Source organism: Thamnophis sirtalis, unplaced genomic scaffold (genome assembly GCF_051295495.1).
Source record: "Thamnophis sirtalis isolate CommonGarterSnake01/CBP01778 unplaced genomic scaffold, rThaSir2_p1.2 scaffold_3, whole genome shotgun sequence".
Taxonomy (NCBI): domain Eukaryota; kingdom Metazoa; phylum Chordata; class Lepidosauria; order Squamata; family Natricidae; genus Thamnophis; species Thamnophis sirtalis.
Genome location: NW_028261383.1, coordinates 24712130 through 24736203, shown reverse-complemented (window position 1 = coordinate 24736203; position 24074 = coordinate 24712130). Strand labels below are relative to the sequence as shown.

The following is a 24074-nucleotide window of genomic DNA, read 5'->3' as shown; positions in this document are numbered from 1 at the left end:
ATATATATATATATATATATATATATATATATATATATATATATATATATATATATATATATAATGTTGTATTTGTGCTGATAAATAAATAAAGGGAGACTTTATAAATAAATAAAGGGAGATATATATATAGTAACACATTAAGATATACGAAAGAACAAGAGGGAGGTTTAGAAACTGAAGGGCGGTAGTAAAAGCTATGTGTAAACAATATGAAACAATGAAAATGAAATGTAATAATTGTGAATAAGAATATTGTGTCTATTTGTATTGAAATGTATGATACCAGGTATCACACCATTCACGCATTGATATGTATAAATAGTATAAAATAAAAAAAACTTGATGGGAAAAGAATAGAATAGAATAGAACCGTGATGGCGAATCTATGCCATGCGGGGACACCAGCCATCGCCCCAGCACAGCTTCACCATGCATGCACGTCAGGGGTTCCTGCCAGTTCTAACCTCTTCTATAGAAGAGGTTCCACAAATCTGCAGTGCCATTTAGAACCGGTTCCAGCTTCCTCCCCCCCGCCCGTCCACACATCATCAAGATGAAGAGCAAGAGGAGGAATTCTGGGAGTTGAAGTCCACAAGTCTTAAAGCTGTCAAGTTTGAACACCCCTGGGTTTTTTTTTCTAAAGGGTTAGAGGTGCAAGGGTCTTTTAATTTGACAGCTTTAGGACTTGCGTGCTTCAAATGCCAGAGTTTCTGAGCCAACAATTTGGTTGCTAAGCGCCAAGCCACTCCCACTTCACCACATGACTGGCAAGCCACTCCCACCCGGTCACATGGTCGGCAAGCCACTCCCACCCGGTCATATGGCTGGCAAGCCACTCCCACCCAGTCACATGGCCGGCAAGCCACTCCCACAAAGCAGGCCACACCTATAGACGAGGTTCTAAAAAATTTTGAAACCTACCACTGATGCACGTGCACCTCCCGCTGGCCAGCTGGTCTTTGCCGCGCATGCGGGGGGCAGGGCGCATGTGCGAGGGCACTCACATTGCATTTTGGTGTTTCGCGCAGCGCCCCATACCCCATTTGGGGCCTGGAAAGCCTCCTGCACCAATCTGGAAGCCATAAATGGGCACGGGGGGGTTGGGGCACATGCGCAGGGGGAACGCAGAGGGTCGCACTTGCATGCGCAGGGTCACACGGCGGTCATACATGGGGAGCGTGGAGCGTTATGGGTATGGGTATGCAACAACAAAAAGGTTAGCTGTCACTGGAATAGAATAAGAGAGTTGGAAGGGACCTTTGAGGTCTTCTAGTCCAATCCCCTGCTCAGGCAGGAAACCCTATACCCGTGATGGCCAACCTAAAGGTGTGCCAAAATTCTGTGCATGCTCTATTGCATGTGTCCGCATGCTCACCCACCTGTGCATGTCTGCACGACCCGCCCATCTGCACATGTGTGAGCACCCGCCCTACCCACTGATCCCATGTGGGGAGGATTTTCACCCTCCCCAGGCTCCGGAGACTTTCCTGAACCCTGGGGAGGGTGAAAATTGCCTTTCCTGGCCCGCCGGAAGGCCGAAAATCATCTACCTTGCACGCACATGTGTGCCAGAGCTGAGGGCTGCCGTGCCAGAAAATATGGCTCCGCATGCCATAGGTTCTCCATCACGGTCCAATACCATTTGAGGCAAATGGTTGTCCAATCTCTTCTTAAAAATTTCCAGTGTTGGAGATTCACAACTTCTGGAGGCAAGTTGTTCCATTGGTTCCATCCATTGTTGGAAACCAATCAAGGAGAGAAGCAACCTAGAACTAAGAAGGTTTTCTTAGTCGGTTGGGTGTTTCCTCTTTCGGTTAGATTGGGTGTCTCCTCTTTCGACTAAGACATTGACTCTTCCTACAATGATGTCTTCCTTGTTTGATTTCCTACAAAAAGACACACGGACTCATCTCTCGATTGTTCTCTTCTCCCTTCTTCCAGAGCTGGATGGGCCCCAGGACTTGCGGTTCAGTGACATTCATGAAACCTCTGTGGTAGCCAACTGGAGACCCCCAACCTCTCGCATTGACGGCTACAAAGTTTCTTTCCAGCCTTCAGATGGCGGTGAGGGTCTTTATCTACTTGTCCCCCAGGATGATCAGTTAACAGCACACAGAACCTCTTAGTGCAGTCCACACTCCACTTTCTACGGCAGAAGGAGCTCAAGGGGAACAGAGCTAGCGTCGGAGAAAAAGCCAACCATTATGAATCAGCTTAGTGTGGTTTATTTGGGTACAGGGTTATTATAGCAATAGCAATAGCAATAGCAATAGCAGTTAGACTTATATACCGCTTCATAGGGCTTTCAGCCCTCTCTAAGCGGTTTACAGAGTCAGCATATCGCCCCCACAGTCTGGGTCCTCATTTCACCCACCTCGGAAGGATGGAAGGCTGAGTCAACCTTGAGCCGGTAAGATTAGAACCGCTGAACTGCAGATAACAGTCAGCTGAAGTGGGCTGCAGTACTGCACCCTAACCACTGCGCCACCTCGGCTCCTTTACTAAGGGTTAGGGTTATGTGAGCATAGTAGAGGTGGGTTCCTACCGGTTTGGAACTGTTCAGCTGAGTAGTAACTCGGCCGGACACGTGCCTGAAACGGTTCTATCCTCGGGGCTGCCATCTTGATTTTCTGTTCTGCGCATGCGCAGAACAATCTTCATTGCAGAAAACGCAAAAGAAATTGTGTGCCAAACCAGCAGTAAGGCCGGCAGGAATCCACCCCAGGAGCATAGCAATTGTATTTTATGAAACTGTGTTTATGGTTTGCCGTGTCACATTAATCAAGTTGGGCCTCCTCAGTGGTCTTAGCATTTTGTAATGGCGAGCCAAGACTCAACTCTAATTTGGTTGTTATGGTAATGTTGACAGCCAGATTGGTCTAGTGATTAAAGTGCAGGCCTAAGAGTTGGGAAAATGAGTTCTATTGGGTGAATTTGAGTCAGTCCATACTTTCGGCTGTTAGAAAGACACGGCAATAGCGAAATCTTATTATTCAGTCGGCCTGTATCTCAGTGAGAGCTTTTCCAGTCTGGGCCTCTCCCAATGATTTGGGTGACAAACCCCATCATGCTCAGCCAAGATGTGCATTTCCCATGCTAGTTCAAGAAGCTTCCTATCATATTGGAGAACACTATATCAAGAAATCAAATAATATCTGTCCAGCACTTCATACAGTGGTGCATTAACCATCAAGCAGACTAAGCACATGCTTAGGGCACCAGGCCCAAGGGGGCACCACAACGCTGAGAAAGAAAGAAAAAAGGCAATGAAGGTTTCTACAGTATGGACAAAGGAGGGTGGCACCAAGATTTGTCAGTGCTTAGGACACCAGTGAGCCTTAATCCACCACTGATATCATAACATTTCAGGCAAAGGTATCAACTCTGGGGTGTTTTTTTCCTGTTTTTAGGGGAGCCTAAAAGCATTCCAGTGGATGGATCTGAACTCAGGACACTCATTGAGGGTCTGACTCCTGGAGCCAGCTATGAGGTCGCTGTAATGTCTATCCGTGGGTTTGAAGAGAGCGAGCCGTTGGTGGGCTACATCACCACAGGTAATTCATGAGGGCAAGAAGCTTAAATGTTGGGTTCCTAGCAGCAGATGTACTTATTCATTGATCGACACCCTTATTGATTCATTTAATGCCAGTCCTTCGAGGTAAGCCAATTCAGGAAATAGACACTACCCCAAAAACCAGGCCTCTATAGTTCACTCATCTAGCTTTGCCCAAGGATTAGGATACACCTCCAGGGGAGGGATGCTGGGGGTTCACAAGGGTTTGGGAGAACCTCTAGTTAAGATTCTGTGCAATTCGGAGAACCCCCAAATCCCACCCCTGGCTGGCCCCACCCACCCCTCCCCTCCCAGGAGTCTCAACGCGGCTCATTTTGGATGCAGGTAAGTGCAGGGCGCATGTGGAGACTCCGGGAGAGCAAAAACGGGCCTATCAGAAGGTCAGGAAGTCCAGAAATGGGCCTATTTCCAGCCTCCAGAGGACCTCCGGAGCTTGGGGAAGCCGTTTTCGCCCTCCTGGAGGCTGGAGGAAAACCTCCGGAGCTTGGGGAGGGTAAAAAGCGCTCCCAACTGCCAATTAGGCCATGCCCACCATGGCCACGCCCACCCAGCAACCAGGCAGAGAACCTCTTGCTAAAGTTTTCGAAGTCCACACCTGTACACATCTATGAAGCTCGCTTATTCCACACTGTCCATGGAGATACTCAGTCATCCAGGTCAACAAAGGTGTTGCTCAAAAGGCAACTGGACTTTCTTGGATTGTTTTTTTTTCCCCCTTGAAAATATTTTGCTTTTCATCCGGGAAACATCTTCAGTTCTGGCAGACAGGTGGGAAATGGAAGGATGTTTATTCTTAGCAGCCATCTGGTCATTAGTACTCTGAAGGTCGGTCATTGGCTCTCTGAGAGTCATTGGAGCCATTGAGGGCAAATGAGTGTGGAACCGTCTTGATACGGCTCAAAGGACTGTATTGGTAACAGTGTTGTTGACAGGAGATAGGTGGTTATGTATCACACTGTGCCCTTCCAGAGGGTCTTCTTCCACAGTGTAGGGAAGGGGTCCCCCAAATTGTAGGCCATGGCCTACGACCGGCCATGGGCTAAATCACCACCGGGCCACATGAGTGGCCAGCTGGTGCACATTCATCCCCACTCCTATGTGCACCACGGGCGGTCGCAGCACGACTCGCACAAGCGTCATCGTGGGCAGCTGTGCCCCCCACTTGCACGAGTGTCATCATAGGCGGGCATGGTCCAACTTATGCAAGTCTCATTGCGGGTGCTTGACATCCCACTCACGAGAGCGTTGCCACGAACATCGTGGGAGCTTACATGTGTACGCATGCCCATGCGAGTGTCCTTCCCAGAAAATTCTCCTCTCTTTCCCCCTACCCGCCCTTACAACTCCGGGCCCCCAATCTGGAAAGGTTGGGGAATTCTGGTGTAGGGACTCCCTACGGGAGAAACACTTAGGCAATCCTCTCCTTCTTTAACTCACAGTGCCAGACGGTCCTTCGGATTTGCGGGCTGTCAATGTAACCGGTACCTCCGCCGTGCTGACATGGCGTCCTGCTGTGGCTGAGATGAACAACTATATTGTCACATACGGACCTATCACCAGCACCGGTAAGCAATCGGAGCTTGTGAAGCCTGGGGGTCAATCAGTTGGCCATCAACCTGCCTTTGGAGCTCATGCCCCCTTCCAAAAAAGGCTAACTCTCCTATGAAGGTAAATGTGGTCTCACACCATGTTGCAACCACTTTAATTTAAAATATGATGTTTTCTTGAGAGTGTGGACAATCTTCAGTTTTTTTTTTCATCCCTTCTTCCGCTTCGCTCCATGCCTTCACGTTCCTCCTGCCAGGTCATCTCTGTGCTTTTCTATATGTGCCAGCTTGAACCTTGAACACAGGCAGTCCTCGCTTAATGACCAGCTACTGAAAGCCAACTCTGAAAGTTTTCCCCGCGGTTGTAGCATAATTAAAAGAGCAATCGTTTCCCTTCCCTAAATGTCACAGGTCACATTGTCCGATTAAGGCGTTTGGCGGGTTCCTCGGTCACACCTCTTCTCCTCCAACTGCCACCTGTTGGGATGACCTTGGTTCCCATGAGAAAGTTTTTTTGTTATGACTGCTAGCCAGCCTATCTACTTTTCTTCCCCCCACACACACCCTGAGTTCGTGGCAACTCTGAGGCAGCAAAAGACGGCTTCAGAGTTGACAGTTGGCTGGAGAATTCTGGGAGCTGAAGTCCACAAGTCTTAAAAGTTTGCCAAGTTTGGAGACCCCTGTCCTAGACTCTTGATCTGGTTTGGCTTAGGCTATTCTTGGAACAGATTTCATCTCTGCATTTTTCCCTACCCAGGCTCACAGGTCTCCGAATCGGTTCCAGGAAATCGTGTCCAGCTTCAGCTGTCAGAGCTGCAAAGGGACATGGAATATTGGGCCAATGTCTATGGGGAAAAGGAAGGAAACCGAAGTTCTCCCACCAGCGCTGCTTTCACCACTGGTGAGTGGATGGGTTCCATTACAGTGGGGGTAGTAGGGAAGACCTGAAGTGCCAGGTAGCGGACAGACCCTCCTGGAAAGATGCACCTTTGTGGTTGCTAAGACTTGATGGTCAATTAACCAGTCAATTCAGGGGTGGGTTGCTGCTGGCGTTACTGCTGGTTCACTTTGCATGTGCGCCCATCACGCATTGCTTGCGCATGCGCAGTTACCTGTACATTGCGGATGCACAGAACATTATAAAATAGCAATAGTAATAGCAGTTAGACTTATATACCGCTTCATAGGGCTTTCAGCCCTCTCTAAGTGGTTTACAGAGTCAGCATATCACCCCCACAGTCTGGGTCCTCATTTCACCCACCTTGGAAGGATGGAAGGCTGAGTCAACCTTGAGCCGGTGAGATTAGAACCGCTAAACTGCAGATAACAGTCAGCTGAAGTGGCCTGCAGTACTGCACTCTAACCACTGCGCCATCTCGGCTCTATAAACATGCCGGCAATGGCATGGACGGATGGAGAACCTGTTCGGGGGCGTGGCCAGCCTGCCATCTCTACCGGTTCAGCGACCCAGTCGCCATTTCCCCTACCAGTTCACCCGAACCAGTGCAAACCGGTAGCAACCCACCTCTGACTCAATCCATCAATCAAAGTGAATAGTGGAGTCAATAGGGATTGAATCTGAAGAGTAAAAAAGATATGTCTACAGGTAGCCCTTGACTTACAACCACAGCTGGGATCAGAAAATTCATTAAGTGGCATGGTCAATAAATGCTGCATCATCTGACCGGAACCAATTTTGCGACCTTTTTGCCACAATTATTACATGTGATGCAGTGATGGGTTCCGGATCCCATTCCAACCGGTACGGTTGGAATGGCCTAGTGGCGTCCACATGCATTTTAGCGTCTCAGCGAGCCTCTGTGATGCTCCAGCTGCTCAGCGGAGCGTTGCGCAGCCGCTGTACATACCGTGCGTGTGCGCGGAAGCACTGAAGACTTAAAAGACAAGTAAGGAGCACGGGAGGGCAGGTGGGCCCTCTGGAGCACCGTACCGGAACGGTATCTGGTGCTCCAGGCAGGCTCCTGTACGCCCGTACTGGGGCGTACCGCCTGCAACCCACCACTGACGTGATGTCACAAAAATACAAATCTCGGTTCCCTAAAAAGAGGCATGGAATCAAAATCACATGAAACATTAGTACTGCTTTATAAATCCTTGGTAAGGCCACACCTGGAATACTGCACCCAGATAGGTCACCAGATTACAAAAAAAGATGTTGAGGAGGGGGGGGTGAGGAAGTGCAGAGAAGAGCAGCTAAGATGATTAAAGGCCTGGAGACTAAAACATAGGAAGAACGGTTGCAGGAATTGAGCATGGCTAGTCTAGAAAAAAGAAGGATTAGGAGTGACATGATAGCAGTATTGCAGCATTTGAGAGGCTGCCACAAAGGAGAGGGGGTCAATTTATTTTCCAAAGGACCAGAGAGAAGGACCAGAAACAATGAATGGAAATTAATCAAGGAGAGAAAGCAAACTGGAATTAAAGAGAAACTTAGTAACAGAACAATTAACCAGTGGAACGGCTTGCCTTCAAAAGTTGTGGGTGCCCCATCACTGAAGGTTCTTAAAGAGGAGAGACTGGGTGGCCAATTGTCTGAAATGGTATAGGCCGGTGTCTCCTGCTTGAGCAGGGGGTTGACTTTGCTATACCTTTGTAACACAATTCAAACCCTCAAGGGGTTCAAAAACCCGATGTTAACATTAGTGAATTTTCAGGCATGACATTTCATGTCTGCTAAAAATTCAGCCATCTTGGAGGGAAACAAGCCACAGGATGCTTGAATTGATGAAAGCAGCAGAGTTCACACACAAAAGGAAGCCAGAGCTAGTTAAAACCAGATTGTCTCGTTTGTCCTACGCTGTCTTAGAATTTCTCAGGATAATTTTTGGAAACATTGGGCAAAATGTCCCTTTGGCTTCTTTTCCTAAAAGAGTTCATAGATTTTTCTCCGCTGCTCTATAGCGCAAGGTAGGGTTAAATTCATAATTGTACAATTTGGTTCATTTTTTTTAAAACTCTCACTTTCCTTCCCCCTCCTGCAGGAGCAGATGGGCCCCGGGACCTGCACGCTACGGAAATTTCCCCCCGTAGTGTGCGTCTCACCTGGTCACCCCCTGGTGCCCCACCTGAGGGATATCTGCTGAGTTATGAGACCCCCGGTGGGCAATCAAAGGTACCTAGCCACAGTTTTTTCAGTTGCCTCTTGAAAAAGCACCCTTTGGGACATTTCTGTTTTGACTGAGGCTTCCCAAGAACATGAAACAGACTCCTTGTCCCGGCAAAAAAAACCTTTTATTAACTTGCTGTGAATTCTGCTCATTCACAGCCGGCAAAGTCTTTCAAAGGAGGATTTATGGTCACAGAACTTATCTGGCTTGGAGAGCTCACACAGGCTGATATCTACAGAACTTGACAAGGAGTCTCGAACTAATTGTCTCCTGCAAATTCCACTCCCCTTTGGCTCCTCTTTTATTTCCTCTGGGAGGGGCCATTCATCGTCTGGCCTTACTCCCATGTCAACCTCTGTTCTTTAGCAGTTTCCTTCATCTGGCAATTCTGAGCATGTGCAGACTGGAACAAGCTTCTGTTGTTTGTCTGCCTCACTGATGTCTGATTCTGAAGCAGGCGTGAAATCCTCTTAGCTTCACTACCGGTTTGCAACCGGGAGCGCTCGCGCACGGCATGCGCAGAGCATCCATGATGACATCTGGGCAGGTGGGCGGAGCCTCCCCCACGGCTACTACCAGTTCGCCCAAACTGGGGTAAACTGGCAGAACACCACCTCTGCTCGGAAGGCAGCTGATAGCTGACATACGGCTCTGGCCCCCTCTTTGCCTCCGACACAGAGTCCTTGAGAGACCGCCTGCTGCCAATTACCTCCCAAAGACCCATTAGATCACACAGGGTTGGCCTCCTCCGGGTGCCGTCTACCAGCCAATGCCACCTGGCTACTACCCGGGGGAGGGCCTTCTCTGTGGCAGCTCCGGCCCTCTGGAACGAACTCCCCGCAGAGATTCGGACCCTCACCTCTCTCCAAGCCTTCCGAAAAGCCGTCAAAACCTGCGGTTGATGAGTTCCCCTCCCCTCTCGACCTGTGTGGTTTGTGTGATTCTTGGCTATTTTAACTACTTGTATTGTGTTCTATGTTCCCCTTTTCCCCTTTTGAGTTGTTCGCCGCCTTGAGTCCCTCCCGGAGAAGGGCGGCATACAAATAAAATAAATCTAAATCTAATCTAAATCCTCATCCGAGCCTTCCCCAGACTCCAGGACTGGCCCATCTTCCTCCCCAACCTCCTCACTGTCCGACTCTTCTGCCAGCTCTGCTGGCCACTGGTGGGCCACAACAATTTCATGCATTGTTCTCCATATAGCTGCAATTCAAAGCATTTATATATTGCTGGCCTAAATTTCCCTGCCTTTATTTTGCTCTCCACAGGAGATCCCTCTGGATGCTTCCGTCACCTCGTATAAACTTCAAGACCTGATTCCTTCAAGTCGGTACCAGGTCCAAGTCCAGGCAGTGAGGAGGGGAACACCAACAGCTCCCATCTCCACGTCCTTCACCACTGGTAATAACATTATAGACTCCCTGATATGTCTACGTTTGAGACAGACTATCTGTGGTCCTTTGGGACTTCCTAAAGACCCAAACCCTGAATGAATGGGTGCAGTGATCACCGTTTCTTTCTTGGACAGGACATCTGACATACCCCTTCCCTCGGGACTGCTCGGAAGAAATCCAGAATGGGCCAGGAGCTTCGCGAGTAACAACAATTTATCTCGGGGGCAACCGGGAACGTCCCTTGAGGGTGTTCTGTGATATGGAGACAGATGGGGGAGGCTGGATTGTGAGTATGAACAGTACGGTTGGGTTGGTGATGGTCAAACTACAGTTTCTTGAAAAAGGATCTGTCAGGTTTCCAAGTAATAATCCCATAGCAAACAAAACTCTACTGAGGCCAGTAGATTCCTCAAAGAATAGTTTTATTAGATATATCACATTGACACAGTTCTGGTGAAAACCGACTCTGAAAGTTCCCACAGGTTTCTCCTAATTAAAAGTAAAAAGTTTTTCCCCTTCCCCAAACAATCAGTCACATTGGTCCAATCAGGTTGCCATCCGGTTGCTTGGTAACGTCACTCCTCCTCTCTCTGGTCAGGTGTGAGAATGTCCTTGTTTCCCAGGAGAAAGTATTTTGTTTCGGCTACAAAACCCCAGTTCCCCGCTCCCAATCCCTCAGCTCTAGTGTGGCAACACTGAAGCTTCAAAATGGCCTCGGTCAGGTCAGCTTCAGGGTTGACAGAATCATTGTTTCCTCCAGCCATGATTTCATGCGTGCTGCTTTTTTTCAGCCGCAGACATTGGCAGTTGAAGAATTTTAAATGGTGGGTGGGGTTAATGAAGGGAAACGAATGGAAGACTTTAAAGCAGCATCCTTCCCCAACTTTCCGGGTACATCAGACAATAGATCCCATCATCCATAGCCAACATGCTATTCTTAGAGAGTGATCATTTTGAGCCAACAGATGTAGAAGATGCCAGGTTAGAGAAGGACATTCTAGTGCAGAACTTTTCCAAGTTTAAGACGTGCAGACTTTCGACTCTCAGAATTGCCCAGCCAGGACAAGTCATTGTGAAGTTGTGAGGCATGGAACCACAATAAGACCAGCTTTCTACTGATCAAATTCAGGAGCAGTGAGAGGATAGTCATCTACCAAGAGCACAAGAGAGACGAAGCAACAAACCAGAAACATGGCACAAGCTCTGCCCCTAACTTATTTGGGTGCAATGTTGTGACACATGTGAAAGGGTCGAACACAGTAGTGGGTTCCTACTAGTTCAGCTTAGGTCAGCTGAACTGGTAGTAGCTTGGCGGCCTGGGTCGCCGGAACCGGCAGTGACCCAGGCCTGCTATGCCCCTGAACTGGTTCTCCTGGTGGCACCGTAGGCGGCGCCATCTTGTTTTTTGCTTCTGCACATACGCAGATCAATTTTAGTTGTACTGCGCATCCATGCTCAGCGCGTCCCTGAGTGAACTGGCAGTAGTCTCCGCCAGAACCCACCCCTGGTCGAACAAGCATACTGATGTTCCACCTGAGGGTAGAACAAGAAGCAATGGGTGGAAACTAATCAAGGAGAGAAGCAACTTAGAACTGAGGAGAAATTTCCTGACAGTTAGAACAATCAACCAGTGGAACAGCTTCCCTCCAGAAGTTGTGAATGCCGCAACATTGGAAGTCTTTAAGAAGATGTTGGATAGCCATCTGTCTGGAACAGTATAGGGTTTCCTGCCTAGGTAAGGGGTTGGACTAGAAGACCTCCAAGGTCCCTTCCAACTCTGCTATTGCATTGTATTATTGTATAATCTGGCATATGTACATCAGTGGTGGGATTCAGCCAGTTCACACCTACTCGGGAGAACCGGTTGTTAACTTTCTAAGCAGTTCGGAGAACCGGTTAATGGAAGAAATCTCCTTTTGTTTTTTTCCGCTTTACAGGGCTGATCCCTGTAAAGGAAAGCAGGAAGGAAACATTCTGGTGTTGTTTCTAGCCTAATCTTTATTGCCCTGCTTACAGAAACTGCCTCTCTAGTTAACCCTTATTATATTGTAACAGTTGATGCGAAGCACCCGTTGACGTGAGTGACGTTGAGTTGGCCACACCCACCCAATCACATGATCACCTAGCCATGCCTACGCAACTGGTCATTAGGGCAGAGAACCGGTTGATAAATTATTTGAATCCCACCACTGATGTACATGTTTATATTGAGAAAAATTGTCACAAAGGTGCTTTTTCAAGAGGACTTTCTGGGGTTTATTTTTTTAAGATGTTTCGCTTCTCATCCAAGAAGTTTCTTCAGCTCTGGCTGAATGCAAATGACCAGCTGTCTGCAAGGAGGATAAATCCTTCCCTTCCCCACCAGCCAGCCAGCGCTGAAGAAGCTTCTTGGATGACAAGTGAAACGCCTTAAAAGAAAAACCAGAAATCCAGTTGCCTCTTGAAAAAGCACCTTTGGGACAACCATGACCTGGATGAGTAAGAATCTCCATAGATATTGAGAAAAATTGCTCTCAAAATCATGTACAGTAGAAGGACATCTACTGGGGTTTTATTGCTTTCTGATATCAATCACTATCAATTTTCTTTCGTTCCTTCTCCAACATGGCATCCTCATTCTCCTCCTCCTCCTCCCCAGGTCTTCCAACGTCGGATGAATGGTGAGATGGATTTCTGGCGGGACTGGCAAAGTTATGCTCTTGGCTTTGGCAACCTAACCCGGGAATTTTGGCTTGGTAAGTCTGCAACTTTACCTGCGTCCCCTTATCTGTGTAGCCAGATATATCTAGCCTTTCATCCTTCCTGTCCTTTTGCAGACTGGAAACTGAGCCCACAGAAGGATAAGGGCTTGTCTCAGCTGAACCCATTTCTGGATTTTATGCTTGAAACATGGGGGAGAAAATGAAACTTTGATTCAGACAATCTTGTTATAGAAATGGTTAGCATTATTAAATACCCTATTTCCTCGAAAATAAGACCTCCCTGGATAATAAGCCCAAGCAGGCTTTTGAGCGCATGCACTAAAATAAGCCCTCCCCTGAAAATAAGCCCTCCCCAAAAATATTGCAACCCTGCAGCAGCCATGAGGTGACAACGCTCACCATCTCCTGAACCTCAAAAATAATAAGACCTCCCCAAAAATAAGGCCAAGTGCTTATTTCGGAGGTCAAAAGAAAATAAGAACCTGTCTTATTTTCGGGGAAATACGGTAACTGTGTGTTCTACTCTGCTGAAGCAAAAAAGTTGATAGTCCCTTTTACCTTTTTTTCTTTCCCTTTTACCTAACCCCCTCTCCCCCTCTTTACTTTTCCTTATTCTCTCATGATCTTTATTTTTTTTTGTATTTTATACAATAATAAACTTTAATATTTTTTTAAAGATGGAAATGATAATAAGGCAATACTAACTTCCTCAGTTGTATACAAGTTCCATAAGGATTCCATTTGTAAGTGTCATTCCTTCTTTAACCTCCTTCAGAAGAATTATTGATTATCAAATTGTTCCTTGGTGAGCACATAGATTGATTCTCTCCAGGATGATGTGTCCCCAACCTGGGGACTCTTTTTTTTTTCCCAAACTTTTTTTTATTTTTAAACATAAAAGACAACATTAAAAAAATCTCATCCGTTACATACAGCATGTTGTTTGGTTACAAGCGTCCATATTCTCAATTACATATACAATCACAGATTTTCCGTCTAATATAATTAGATACCTCACTTTCATTGTACAACATATATTCAATTACGATTAATATTTCTTTCTTTTCAACGAACCTAATTCCCTTGCATTCTTGATTGTCTACTTAATAACAATATACCTTTATGTAATCACTTATCTCATTCTGAATATTTTTATAGTGTAAAAGAATTTACCAACTGTTTATGTTTATACATCACTACTTTCAGTTATGCATAATCCCGCCAATCATCTATCGAATATGCTTATGTTCATTGTTGTCGTACATCATACATTCAAGCAAAAATGTTATTCCTTCATTTTTAAACAAAGTATTCGAAATACTCACTTCATATATATATATACCAATCTTTCATTACTTCCTTATTAAAACTATTTATCAACAAGATATCTTTATAATATACATCACTACTTAGAGTTATGCATAATATCACCGATCCTCTATCAAATGTACATAGATTCATTATTATCCTTATCCTTCATTTTAAAACAAAATATTCTAAATTATTCAATTCATATATATGTCAGTCTTTCATTGTATCGTTATTAATCTATTTAACAACATAATTGTATTATCACTTATCTCCTTCAGTTAAAACATAAGTAAAACATTTTTCATTTCCAGGTTTTTTTCCCCAGCCACTGATAAAATAAATCCCATATCTTATAAAATTGCTCGTCTTCTTGTTCTCTAATTTCAAATGTCAATTTGCTAATTTCAGCACACTCCATTGTCTTTCGAATAACTTCTTCCTGTTTTGGTATTGTTTCATTTTTCCAATTTTTGATCTTTATTTCTTTTTGTATTCTATACAATAATAAACATTAATATTTTTTTAACGATAGAAATGATAATAAGGCTATACTAACTTCCACACAGTTGTATACAAGTTCCATAAGGATTCCATTTGTAGGTGTCACTCCTTCTTTAACCTCCTTCAGAAGAATTATTGATTATTTATTTATTATTAAAATTTATATGCTGCCCAATCCCGAAGGACTCCGGGCAGCTTACAAAAGAAGAAGAAAAAGAAAGAGAGAAAGAAAAATAAGAAAAAAAGACAGTTTAAAATGATCAATCCACATGCATTCATTCTAATCGGGGCTGGACCTCAACAATGAGGTCAACAGCCCCAGGCCTGCTGGAACAGCCAGGTTTTAACAGCTTTCCTGAAGGCCATGAGAGTGGGTGCGGTCCGGATCTCTGGGGGTAGTTGATTCCAGAGAGTCGGAGCAGCCACAGAGAAGGCTCTCCTCCGGGGGCCAGCCAGCCGACACTATAGAGCACGTTGCAATAATCCAGCCTAGAGGTGACAAATTGTTCCTTGGTGACCACATAGACTGATTCTCTCCAGAATGATGTGTCCCCAACCTGGGGATTCTTCCAACAGTGCCCTCATCATTACATGTAGCTTCGGAAGACTCAACCTCTCTTTTCTCTTTGGATTCCAGGAAACAATGCCCTGCACCAGATCACCTCTTCAGGGGACTACGAGCTCCGCGTGGATCTCCGTGCTGGGGAGGAGTCCGTCTATGCCACCTATCAGCACTTCCGTGTGGACCCTCCAGCTGACCATTACCGCCTGCATCTGGGCAGTTACCAGGGCACAGCTGGTGAGCATAGCTGTGGGATTGTGCGTCAGGGTTCCAAGAAATATATCCAGAACAATGAGAACTCCGAGGCCATTTTTTGAACATTTCCATCCCGTTCGGTTTATGTAGCCGCCTCCCAGGACCGCTCGACATTGTTAACCTGTAAAGTGTTTCACTGGGCTTTTTATCTTTGTATGACTTTCAGACAATGTTGATTACCACAATAAGACTGAATTAAGTGCAGCGTAATTCCCACATGACCAGCTTCATGCTGGCACAAGTTGGAAAGAACCACCGCATTTTTAGAAGTGTAAGACACACCTTTTTCCCCCTCAAAAAAGAGGGTGAAAATCTGGGTGCATCTTATACACTGAATGCAGCATTTTTGGCCTCCTGAAACCCCGCCCCCTTTGCAAAAATGACCGTGCATAGCCTTTAGGAGGCTTCCAAAGTGCTGCTGGGGGCTGGGGAGGCAAAAATGAGTGAAAAATGGGACGTTTTCTGCTCATCCCCCCCTCCCCAGCCTTCAGGAGCACTCTACAGCCTCCTAAAGGCTATTCGTGGCCTTTTTTGACACAAACCGGGCTCATTTTCGCAAAAAATGGGCCATTTTTTGCTCATCCCCCCCCCCCTCCCCAGCACCCTGGAGCACTCTATAAGCCTCCTCAAGCTATTCATGCCCTTTTTTGGACAAAAACTGTTTTTGGGAGGTCTGCAGAGTGCAAAAACTTTTTTTTTTAAATTGCCACTTCAAAATCTTGGTGTGTCTTATACTCTGAAAAATATGGTATTTGCAGAGAAGAGCAACAAAGATGATTAGGGGACTGAAGGCTAAAACGTATAAAGAATGGTTGCTGGAATTGGGTGTGCCTAGTTTAATGAACAGAAGGACTAAGGGAGACATGACAGCTGTGTTGCAATATCTGAAAGGTTGGCACGAAGAAGAGGGAGTCAAACTATTCTCCAAAGCACTTAAGGGTAGGACAAGAAGCAATGGAGGGAAACTAATCAAGGAGAGAAGCAACCTAGAACTGAAGAGAAATTTCCTGACAGTGAAAACAATTAATCAGCGGAAAGACTTGTCTCCAGAAGTTGTGAATGCTCCAACATTGGAAATTTTTAAGAAGACACTGGCAACCCTTTGACTGAAATGGTATAGGTTTCCTGTCTGAGCAGGAGGTTGGACTAGAAGACCTCCAAGGTCCCTTCCAACTCTGTTATTCTTTTTTTTTTCTATTCTGGCAGAAAAGCATTGTTTTTGGTGTGCTTCCATGCTGGGGTGTCATCTTTCCAAGTCTTTCCAATAGGACTAATGAAGTGTCCACTGAAGCTGAAGCATTGCCCATGGTTAGGGGGTTGTATGGAAAGGCACTAAGTGAATATATATGTATGCATGGAGAGATGTGAAGTTAGAAAATGGGAAGGACTAGAATCCTCAGGTGTGGGTTTTATGAACTGGGGGATGATGGGAAAAGCATGTCTTGATTTGAGTTACTGTCATTATGAAAGGCAAAGCTTTGGAGATGGACCTTTTTCCCCCCCTCAAAGGTTATTGGCCAAGCACCCAAAATATGATCATGTGACTTGGGGAGTTTCAGCCATAGTTACTCCCAAAATGGGTTGTAAGTAGTTCTTGGGAGGTCCATCCTAACTTCGATCAATCGTAAATCAAGGACTACCTGTAGCAGAAGGGATTCGCGTACACAGGGAAGAAGATAATTCTTAAGAGCAGCCAAAAATTCATCCAAAAATTCAGGAGAGAGGACTGTGGTTGTTTTTCACTTTCCCACTTTCTCTCTCACCCAGGCGATGCCTTCAGCTACCACTCAGGGAGTGTTTTCTCCACTCGGGACCGGGATCCGAATCGGGTCATCATCCCCTGCGCCATCTCTTACCGTGGGGCATGGTGGTATCGCAACTGCCACTACACCAACCTCAATGGGCTCTACGCTAACAACCGTGATCACCAGGTAACAACAGTGGCAAGAAAGGTCGTAAAATGGGGCAAAATTCACTTAACAAAACATTGCTTCACTTAGCAACAGAAATGTTGGGCTCAATTGTGGTCGTAAATGGAGGACTACTTGTATAAAACACTTTCACCTCAATTTCTCTCTCTCTCTTTCTCTGACTTCACTGATCTTCCTTTGGCGGGAAGGGGAGGAGTCTTAATTTTTACAGATTCGGCTTTGCATTTCTCACCCGTCTCCTCTCTCTCCTCCATTCCAGGGCGTCAACTGGTTTAACTGGAAAGGATTCGAGTTTTCCATTCCTTTCACTGAGATGAAACTGCGGCCCAGCAGCTTCCACCTATTGCAGCGGTCCTGAGCGGGATGCGGGGTGGACCAAGGGAGAGAACAGCGGAGGCAAAGCAACAAAAAAAAAACAGCGGGGGAAATCCCAGCAATGGCCCCTTTTGCAACAGGATACCTCACATCTGGCCTTTGTTCTGCTTTTCTGGCCCATCCTGAGGAAAAAGAGGAATGCATCAAAACCAAAAGGAGAGGGGGGAAAAAACCTTTGGAGATTTGAGAAAATCCACTTCAGTCAAAAAGGAGAGAGAACTCAGAAATAGAGTTTGAGAGGATGGAAGCAATTCATCTGAATATAGGTAGTCCTCAATGTACAACTACAATTGGGAGCGGGATTTTTATTGCAATGCAAGGCGATTGTTGAGTCATGGCCAATTTTACCACGGTTGTTAAGTGAGTCAGGGTAGCTGCAAAGCAAATCAAATCTGACCTACCCCTTGGACTTTGCTTGTCGGAATGCCACAAATGGGGATTTCGTGACCCTGCTGCTGTTATAAACACATGCTGGTTAAATCAAGCTCCCCAATTTTGATCCCATAACCCTGGCACAAGGACTGGCTGCCAATCACTTTTTTCAGTGCTGTTGTCCTTTTGAATGGTCCCTAAACAAACAGTTGTAAGTTGAGGACTACCTGTGATTTTTATTTTTGTAAAGGAAAGCTTTTAAGAGAGCCAAGAAATCAGATCGGCCGGCAAAACATCAGCCACCAAAAGTCAATTCCCTTCCCTTAGTTCTGGTTCTGGGAATCAATGACTTCATGCAGCAGTGAAGTCCTGATTCGCACCCAAAATCTCTCCTTCTTGACCCCTTTTGCTTCTCATCAGCTCACCCGCTAAAGACTTTTCCCTTCCTTCTCCAGCCTCATTCCCAACCCAGGCTCCATTTTCTTCCTCCTGCAAATGCCATTCAAAATGGAGTTAAAAGTCATAAGTATGTTGGTGAACACAGCTTGACATAAAAAGCACTTTTAATGTTGGTTTGATTTTTTTCCCCCATTCCTTTTACCCCCTGGGGAAACCTTGTGAACTCAAACAACAGACTGTTCTCCCATCCGTAACCTTTTTGCCTCTCGCTCTGCAAACTTTTACACCGAAAGGTAAATGATTAGTACTGAAAGGCACAGTAGGAATCAAACTGGGCAAGGGGGGAGGGAATTGCAGAGTGGAAAAAGAACTGAAGAAAATGGGAAAGACCTCAGATTCATTCTTGTCCTCATAAATAATAATAAAACACCGAAAAATCAACAGGCCAGTTCCTAAATTGTGTACGCTTTCTCTCATTTATATGAGATTTCAGGGACCAAATTGGGATTAATTCTCACTTAAAAGCTGAGTTTATGATTATATAAACATTTTCAAGAAATTCCAGCACATAGAAACCTAGTATTTTACAGATGGTGAGGGTAAATTCTTTTTTTCCCCTTGCTTTAAACTTTCTCTAAGAGTAAAGGATTTGTTTAAATTCTGGCCCAAATCCAAGTAGATTCTGTCAGAAAAAAAGGAGCGATTTCCTGCCTCTGAGCAGTACATAAGAGCCCTCTGATTGGGCACTTTATAGGAGAATAATTGCATTTTGCAACTTTATAATGGAGAACTTTATGATTGTAAGGTATATATATATATATAATTGTAAGGTATAAAGATATTTGGTATTGCAGTTGTTCTTAAACTGAGGACAGTTACCCCCAAACTGATAATTTGGACCTATTCCTGGGGTTAATGAAATAATACCATATGTAAATTCTGTTTCAGAGTTGTGGGTCCAGTTTGGGACTGCTACTGGTGAGACACTTGTGTAAAACAACAGTCAGGTCTCTTGTGGGGACAATGACATTATTCAATGAAAAGTGTCATTTGGGCCAAACGTTTTAAGAACCACTGTTTCTTTCCTAACCTGATGCCTTTGTGGGTTGGACTAAATCCATCCAGAATTAAGAGAAATATGGGGGATATAACTGGAATTGGAGAAAAAATCTGAGGCGAATGTCAGGATTAGCCAGAATATTCCGTCTAAAATCAAAGAGAGACAAACGCAATCCAGATGTGGGAATGACTTCCCAATTTGATCTTCTAAACATTTTGTCCGTTTCTTGAACCTCTTTAGTGAATCAGACAGACTTCCTTTGAAAGATTAAAGGAGATCCAAATGAGGCATTAGGAGCATACTTTTTAATGATTAATGTATTAATTACTAGTACAAACAACAGACTTCAAAGGCAGAAGTCCCAGATTTGTTTAAAAGTCAAATGCCAATACTCTTGATTGTACTGATAGAAGAGAATATTTGTAACTCAGGATTGAACTGTCCTTGGTGGTCCCTGAGCTTGGTTGTTTTCTGGCAGCGGTTTCATTACCAAATTAGGTAACGTCAACTAGCATTGATTACTTACCTTAGATTACCTATCTGACATTATCTAGTAGATTACCTAATTTGCTAATGAAGCACTACAAGAAAACAACCAAGCATGGAGAGCATCAAGGAACTCAGAGTCCTGATTGTACCCAGACAGTGCTAGGATTATAACTAGGGACAGGGGGAGATGCTAATAAAATCCCAATTTCCTGATTTTTCCCTTTCTCAAATAGTTTTAGCTAATTAAGACTTCTCTACAGCCTTCCCAAACTACTAATTACATCACCGAGTGTTCTTTTTCTTCTCTGGAAATGTGAAAATGTTGCAGTTAGTCCCATAATCAGACATTTAGACTGGATTTGGCATTCTAATCCGCCTATCAAGTCGTAACTCAGGTCAGGGGTGAAATGCTACCAGTTCGGGCCCGTTTGCCTGAACCGGTAGTAAAAATGCTACTGGTTTGCCCGAACCAGTAGTAAAATAAATGAAACTGGTTCGGGCGAACTGGTTTTTCTGACGAACAGCTGTGACACGCGATTTATATTAGCTAGAAAGCAGGATTTCCTGCTTTCTAGCTAATATAAATCGTGTGGCACAACGGATGCCCCCCCACTTCCTGTTCGCTTACCTTACCTTTTTGACGCTCTGTGTATGCACGGGTGGTACTGTGCATCACGGAGGTGGCACATGCGAGTGAAGTGTGTGTGCTCACATTGCTACCGAACCGGTAACAAAGGTAAGTGGATTTCACCCCTGGCTCCGATCCTTGGGAAGGAGTCAATAGGTAGATTGAAAAGCCAGATCGAGTGTAAACATCGGGATGACTGTGCAACCAACCACAATTCCGCTGCCATCTGATCACGAGGCACAATTGAAGACAAATGTTAAAGAGACGATCTCCAAGACAGGAGCAAGCCTGGCTTCGGACAGAAAACTTGGAGAGGAGACCATGGGCTTTGAAGTGGGAGAGAGAGAGAGTTTGACCTGTGACTCAAGCAAGACCTGTAATCTGTCCATCATCCTCCACAAGCCCAGCTTCACATGGCTCATCCAGCACCTATTGGGGTTAATATTTGTGACTTGGGCAAATGTCTTTGTTTGTACTGGGTAAAGATGAGGCCAGCAGATTTGTCGATTTGGTTCAACACGGGAACAAAGTTGTGTTTCTCTGGGACTGTGACACTCGTCAAGACAAGCCACTTGATATTAGAAGCAGGTGGAAGAGCTCACAAGAAGTTTTTTCTTCTTCTTACGGGAACTTTAAGGGAATGTTGAAAGGACGGTCTTTTACAACTTGAGGCAGGGTAGGAAATTTGCACAAATTTGGTGGGAGGGAAAGGCAAGCTGTAAAGTATTGTTTCTTTATAAGAGCAGGGGAGAATAAAACTCTTCTATAAAAGAAGTGCTTGGGGAAAAAAGTTATTTTTAGATCATGGGGAAAATATGTTTAAAATAAAAATCAAATTGAAAAAAGAGGACTAGTGACGTTCTTCACCATTCGTTTTGGGGTTTTTTTGTACAGCCACTTAGTCTGGTGGGAAACAACCTAGAATTGGTAGCAGCTTTGCAACTGAAGAGGGTATTTGCTCTTTTGAATCTCATTGAGTGGAATTGCCCCTAACCTGGATCGGAATTGGTGAGACCACCTACTCTGAAAAGGGTAGATTTGATGTCACCTAGCAAAACATCCCAGAACTGATTGCTTCGGAGTCTTGTCTGATTATCAATAGCAAAAGTGTGTTGACTCCAATGTAGCTGGTTCTCAGTATTATTATCAGCCCATGGCAAATTTGTGTCGACTCAATTGTGTTGATCTTGTTGTTAATTCTTCTTTTCTGTGAGCCCTTCCCCACTTCTGGGTAAATCCTCCCAGGATACCTGGATATCTCAGTGACCGCCTCCTGCAACATACCTCCCAGCGCCCAATAAGATCTCACAGGGCGGGCCTTCTCCGGGTACCGTCGACCACACAATGTCATCTGGCGGCCCCTCGGGGAAGAGCCTTCTCTGTAGCTGCCCCGGCCCTCTGGAACGATCTACCCCCTGAGATCCGGACCCTCCCCACTCTCTCAGCCTTCCGAAAGTCTGTTAAGACCTGGCTGTTCTGGCAGGCCTGGGGCTGTTGATCTTGATTGGACTTCAGCCCCATTAAAAATCGAGTGTATGTTGTGTCTCTTTTAATTTGTTTCTGTCTTGTATTTTAAACTCTTTTTAATATTTTTAAACTGCTTTTTTGTGTGAGCCGCCCGGAGTCCTCCGGGATTGGGCAGCATACAAATTTATTAAAATTGACAAATTAAATGTGCTCTCCCCCCCCACACACACACATCTGTTCCTTGAGCAGAAACTATCTTGGCATAAGATAGCCTGTCTCCAGTGCAGATCCCTCTTCTAAGTATTATATCTGTTTAGGTGGGGCTGGCTAGATGGTTTACCACCATGAGATCTTATTAAGCAAAGCAGTTGGTTAAACCTCTGGATTTGCTGCCCTTCCCTTTCTGACCGTCATTAGCCGGTGGAAAGCCATCCTCCAATTGCAACAGGAATGGAGCAGAAGCTGATTCAGGATCCAAATTTTGGGAGAGCGTGCATTTCAGCACTGCAGATCTCCACTAGTCTGCCAGGAGGACTTACAGAGACCTGAATATCTGGTATAGTGCCTCCTGCTTATGTAGAGGGTTGGAGTAGAAGACTTCCAAAGTGCTTCCAACTCTGTTGTCCTTCACCAGGGCTTTATACCATAATTAGCAGTGAGCATTAAAAGGCATGAAATGGGCATCAATTGGAAATTCCAATAGGTGGCGCAGTGGTTAGGGTGCAGTACTGCAGGCCACTTCAGCTGACTGTTATCTGCAGTTCAGCGGTTCAAATCTCACCAGCTCAAGGTTGACTCAGCCTTCCATCCTTCCGAGGTGGGTGAAATGAGGACCCAGACTGTGGGGGCAATTTGCTGACTCAATTTGCTAAAAATCTGTAAACCGCTTAGAGAGGGCTGAAAGCTCTATGAAGTGGTATAAAAGTCGAATAAATAATATTCAGAACAGTGATGGGTTGCAGGCGGTATGCCCCGGTACAGGCATACCAGATCCTGCCCGGAGCACCGGGTACCGTTCCAGTACGGCGCTCCGTAGGGCCCACCCACCTGCCTGCGCTACTTACCGTGTTTTAAAGCTGTTGGAGCTTCCACGCATACGCATGGTGCGTACAGCGCCTGTGCAATGCTCCGCTGAGCAGCTGGAGTGTCACGGAGGCTTCCGGAAGCATCATTTGATGCTACAATGCATGCACGCAGTGCGCACGTGCACATGGGTTACACCGGGGCCGTTCCAACCATACCTGTTGGACAGAATCCGGAACCCACCACTGCTTCAGAAGCATCTCATGTTCCTCTTTGGATTGTTTTTAATTTATTTTATTTACAGAACATCTAATTCTCAAACAACTCTACAGGAGATGACCTAAAAAATAGGAGCAATCTAAAATCAAACATATCAAGCAAGAACAATAACCCAACAGAAGCTCAACATCACACTGTGGCAAAGCTTGGGACAATAGAGTAGAATGGAATGGAGTGGAAAGGAATGGCATAGAATAGAATAGAATAGAATAGAATAGAATAGAATAGAATAGAATAGAATAGAATAGAATAGAATAGAATAGAATAGAATAGAATAGAATAGAATTTATTGGCCAAGTGTGATTGGGCACACAAGGAATTTGTCTTTGGTGCAAATGCTCTCAGTATACATAAAGAAAAATAAAATACCTTCATCAAGATCATAAGATACAACATTTAATGATAGTCATAGATTACTAATAACCAATCAAATCATACTAGGAAACAAATAAAACAATATAAATTGTAAAGATATAAACAACATAGTTATAGTCATGTGGGAATAGAAAGCTGCTAGGAAGGATGAGGAGAAGAATAGTAATACAGTCTAAGTAAATAATTTGACAGTGTTGTCGGAATTGGTTGTTAAGCAGAGTGATGGCATTTGGGGAAAAAACGTCCTTGTGTCTGATTATTCTGGTGTGCAGTGCTCTATAGCATCATTTTGAGGGTAGGAGTCGAAACAATTTATGTCCAGGATGTGAGGGGTCTGTATATATTTTCACAGCCCTCTTTTTTGACTCGTGCAGTGTACAGGTCCTGAATGGAAGGCAGGTTGGTAGCAATTGTTTTTTCTGCAGTTCTAATTATCCTCTGAAGTCTGTGTCTCTCTTGTTGGGTTGCAGAGCCAAACCAAACAGCAATAACCAGATCTTTAATAGCTTCCAGAATGTCATCAGGTGGAAGTCATATGGATCATTTTTTCCTTACCATGACAACTGTAAATTATTATTAAATGAGGCTATTGGGAGAGTGCTTTCTCTCTCTTTTTTTTCCCACTTGTGTCAGAAGCACCAAAGTGCTTCAGGGTTGAAAAGCGTAGCCGGTGACATTGGCGTTGTCCAGGGGCTGTCC

The 24074-nt window shown here is 45.0% G+C and overlaps 1 protein-coding gene across 1 annotated transcript in view; it reads left to right on the top strand.

Annotated features, from left to right (window-relative positions):
• Positions 1-21076, top strand: part of TNXB (tenascin XB) — a 129603-nt gene extending 108527 nt beyond the window's left edge. Inside the window, exons 35-45 of the mRNA XM_087708098.1 lie at positions 1945-2067; positions 3414-3557; positions 5017-5142; positions 5882-6025; positions 8127-8257; positions 9521-9653; positions 9781-9932; positions 12285-12381; positions 14798-14959; positions 16745-16908; positions 17168-21076. Of these exons, the coding sequence (XP_087564224.1) occupies positions 1945-2067; positions 3414-3557; positions 5017-5142; positions 5882-6025; positions 8127-8257; positions 9521-9653; positions 9781-9932; positions 12285-12381; positions 14798-14959; positions 16745-16908; positions 17168-17266 (1475 nt within the window). The 3' untranslated portion in view covers positions 17267-21076. The remainder of the gene's footprint in view (positions 1-1944; positions 2068-3413; positions 3558-5016; positions 5143-5881; positions 6026-8126; positions 8258-9520; positions 9654-9780; positions 9933-12284; positions 12382-14797; positions 14960-16744; positions 16909-17167) is intronic.
• The last annotated feature ends 2998 nt before the right edge of the window (positions 21077-24074 follow it).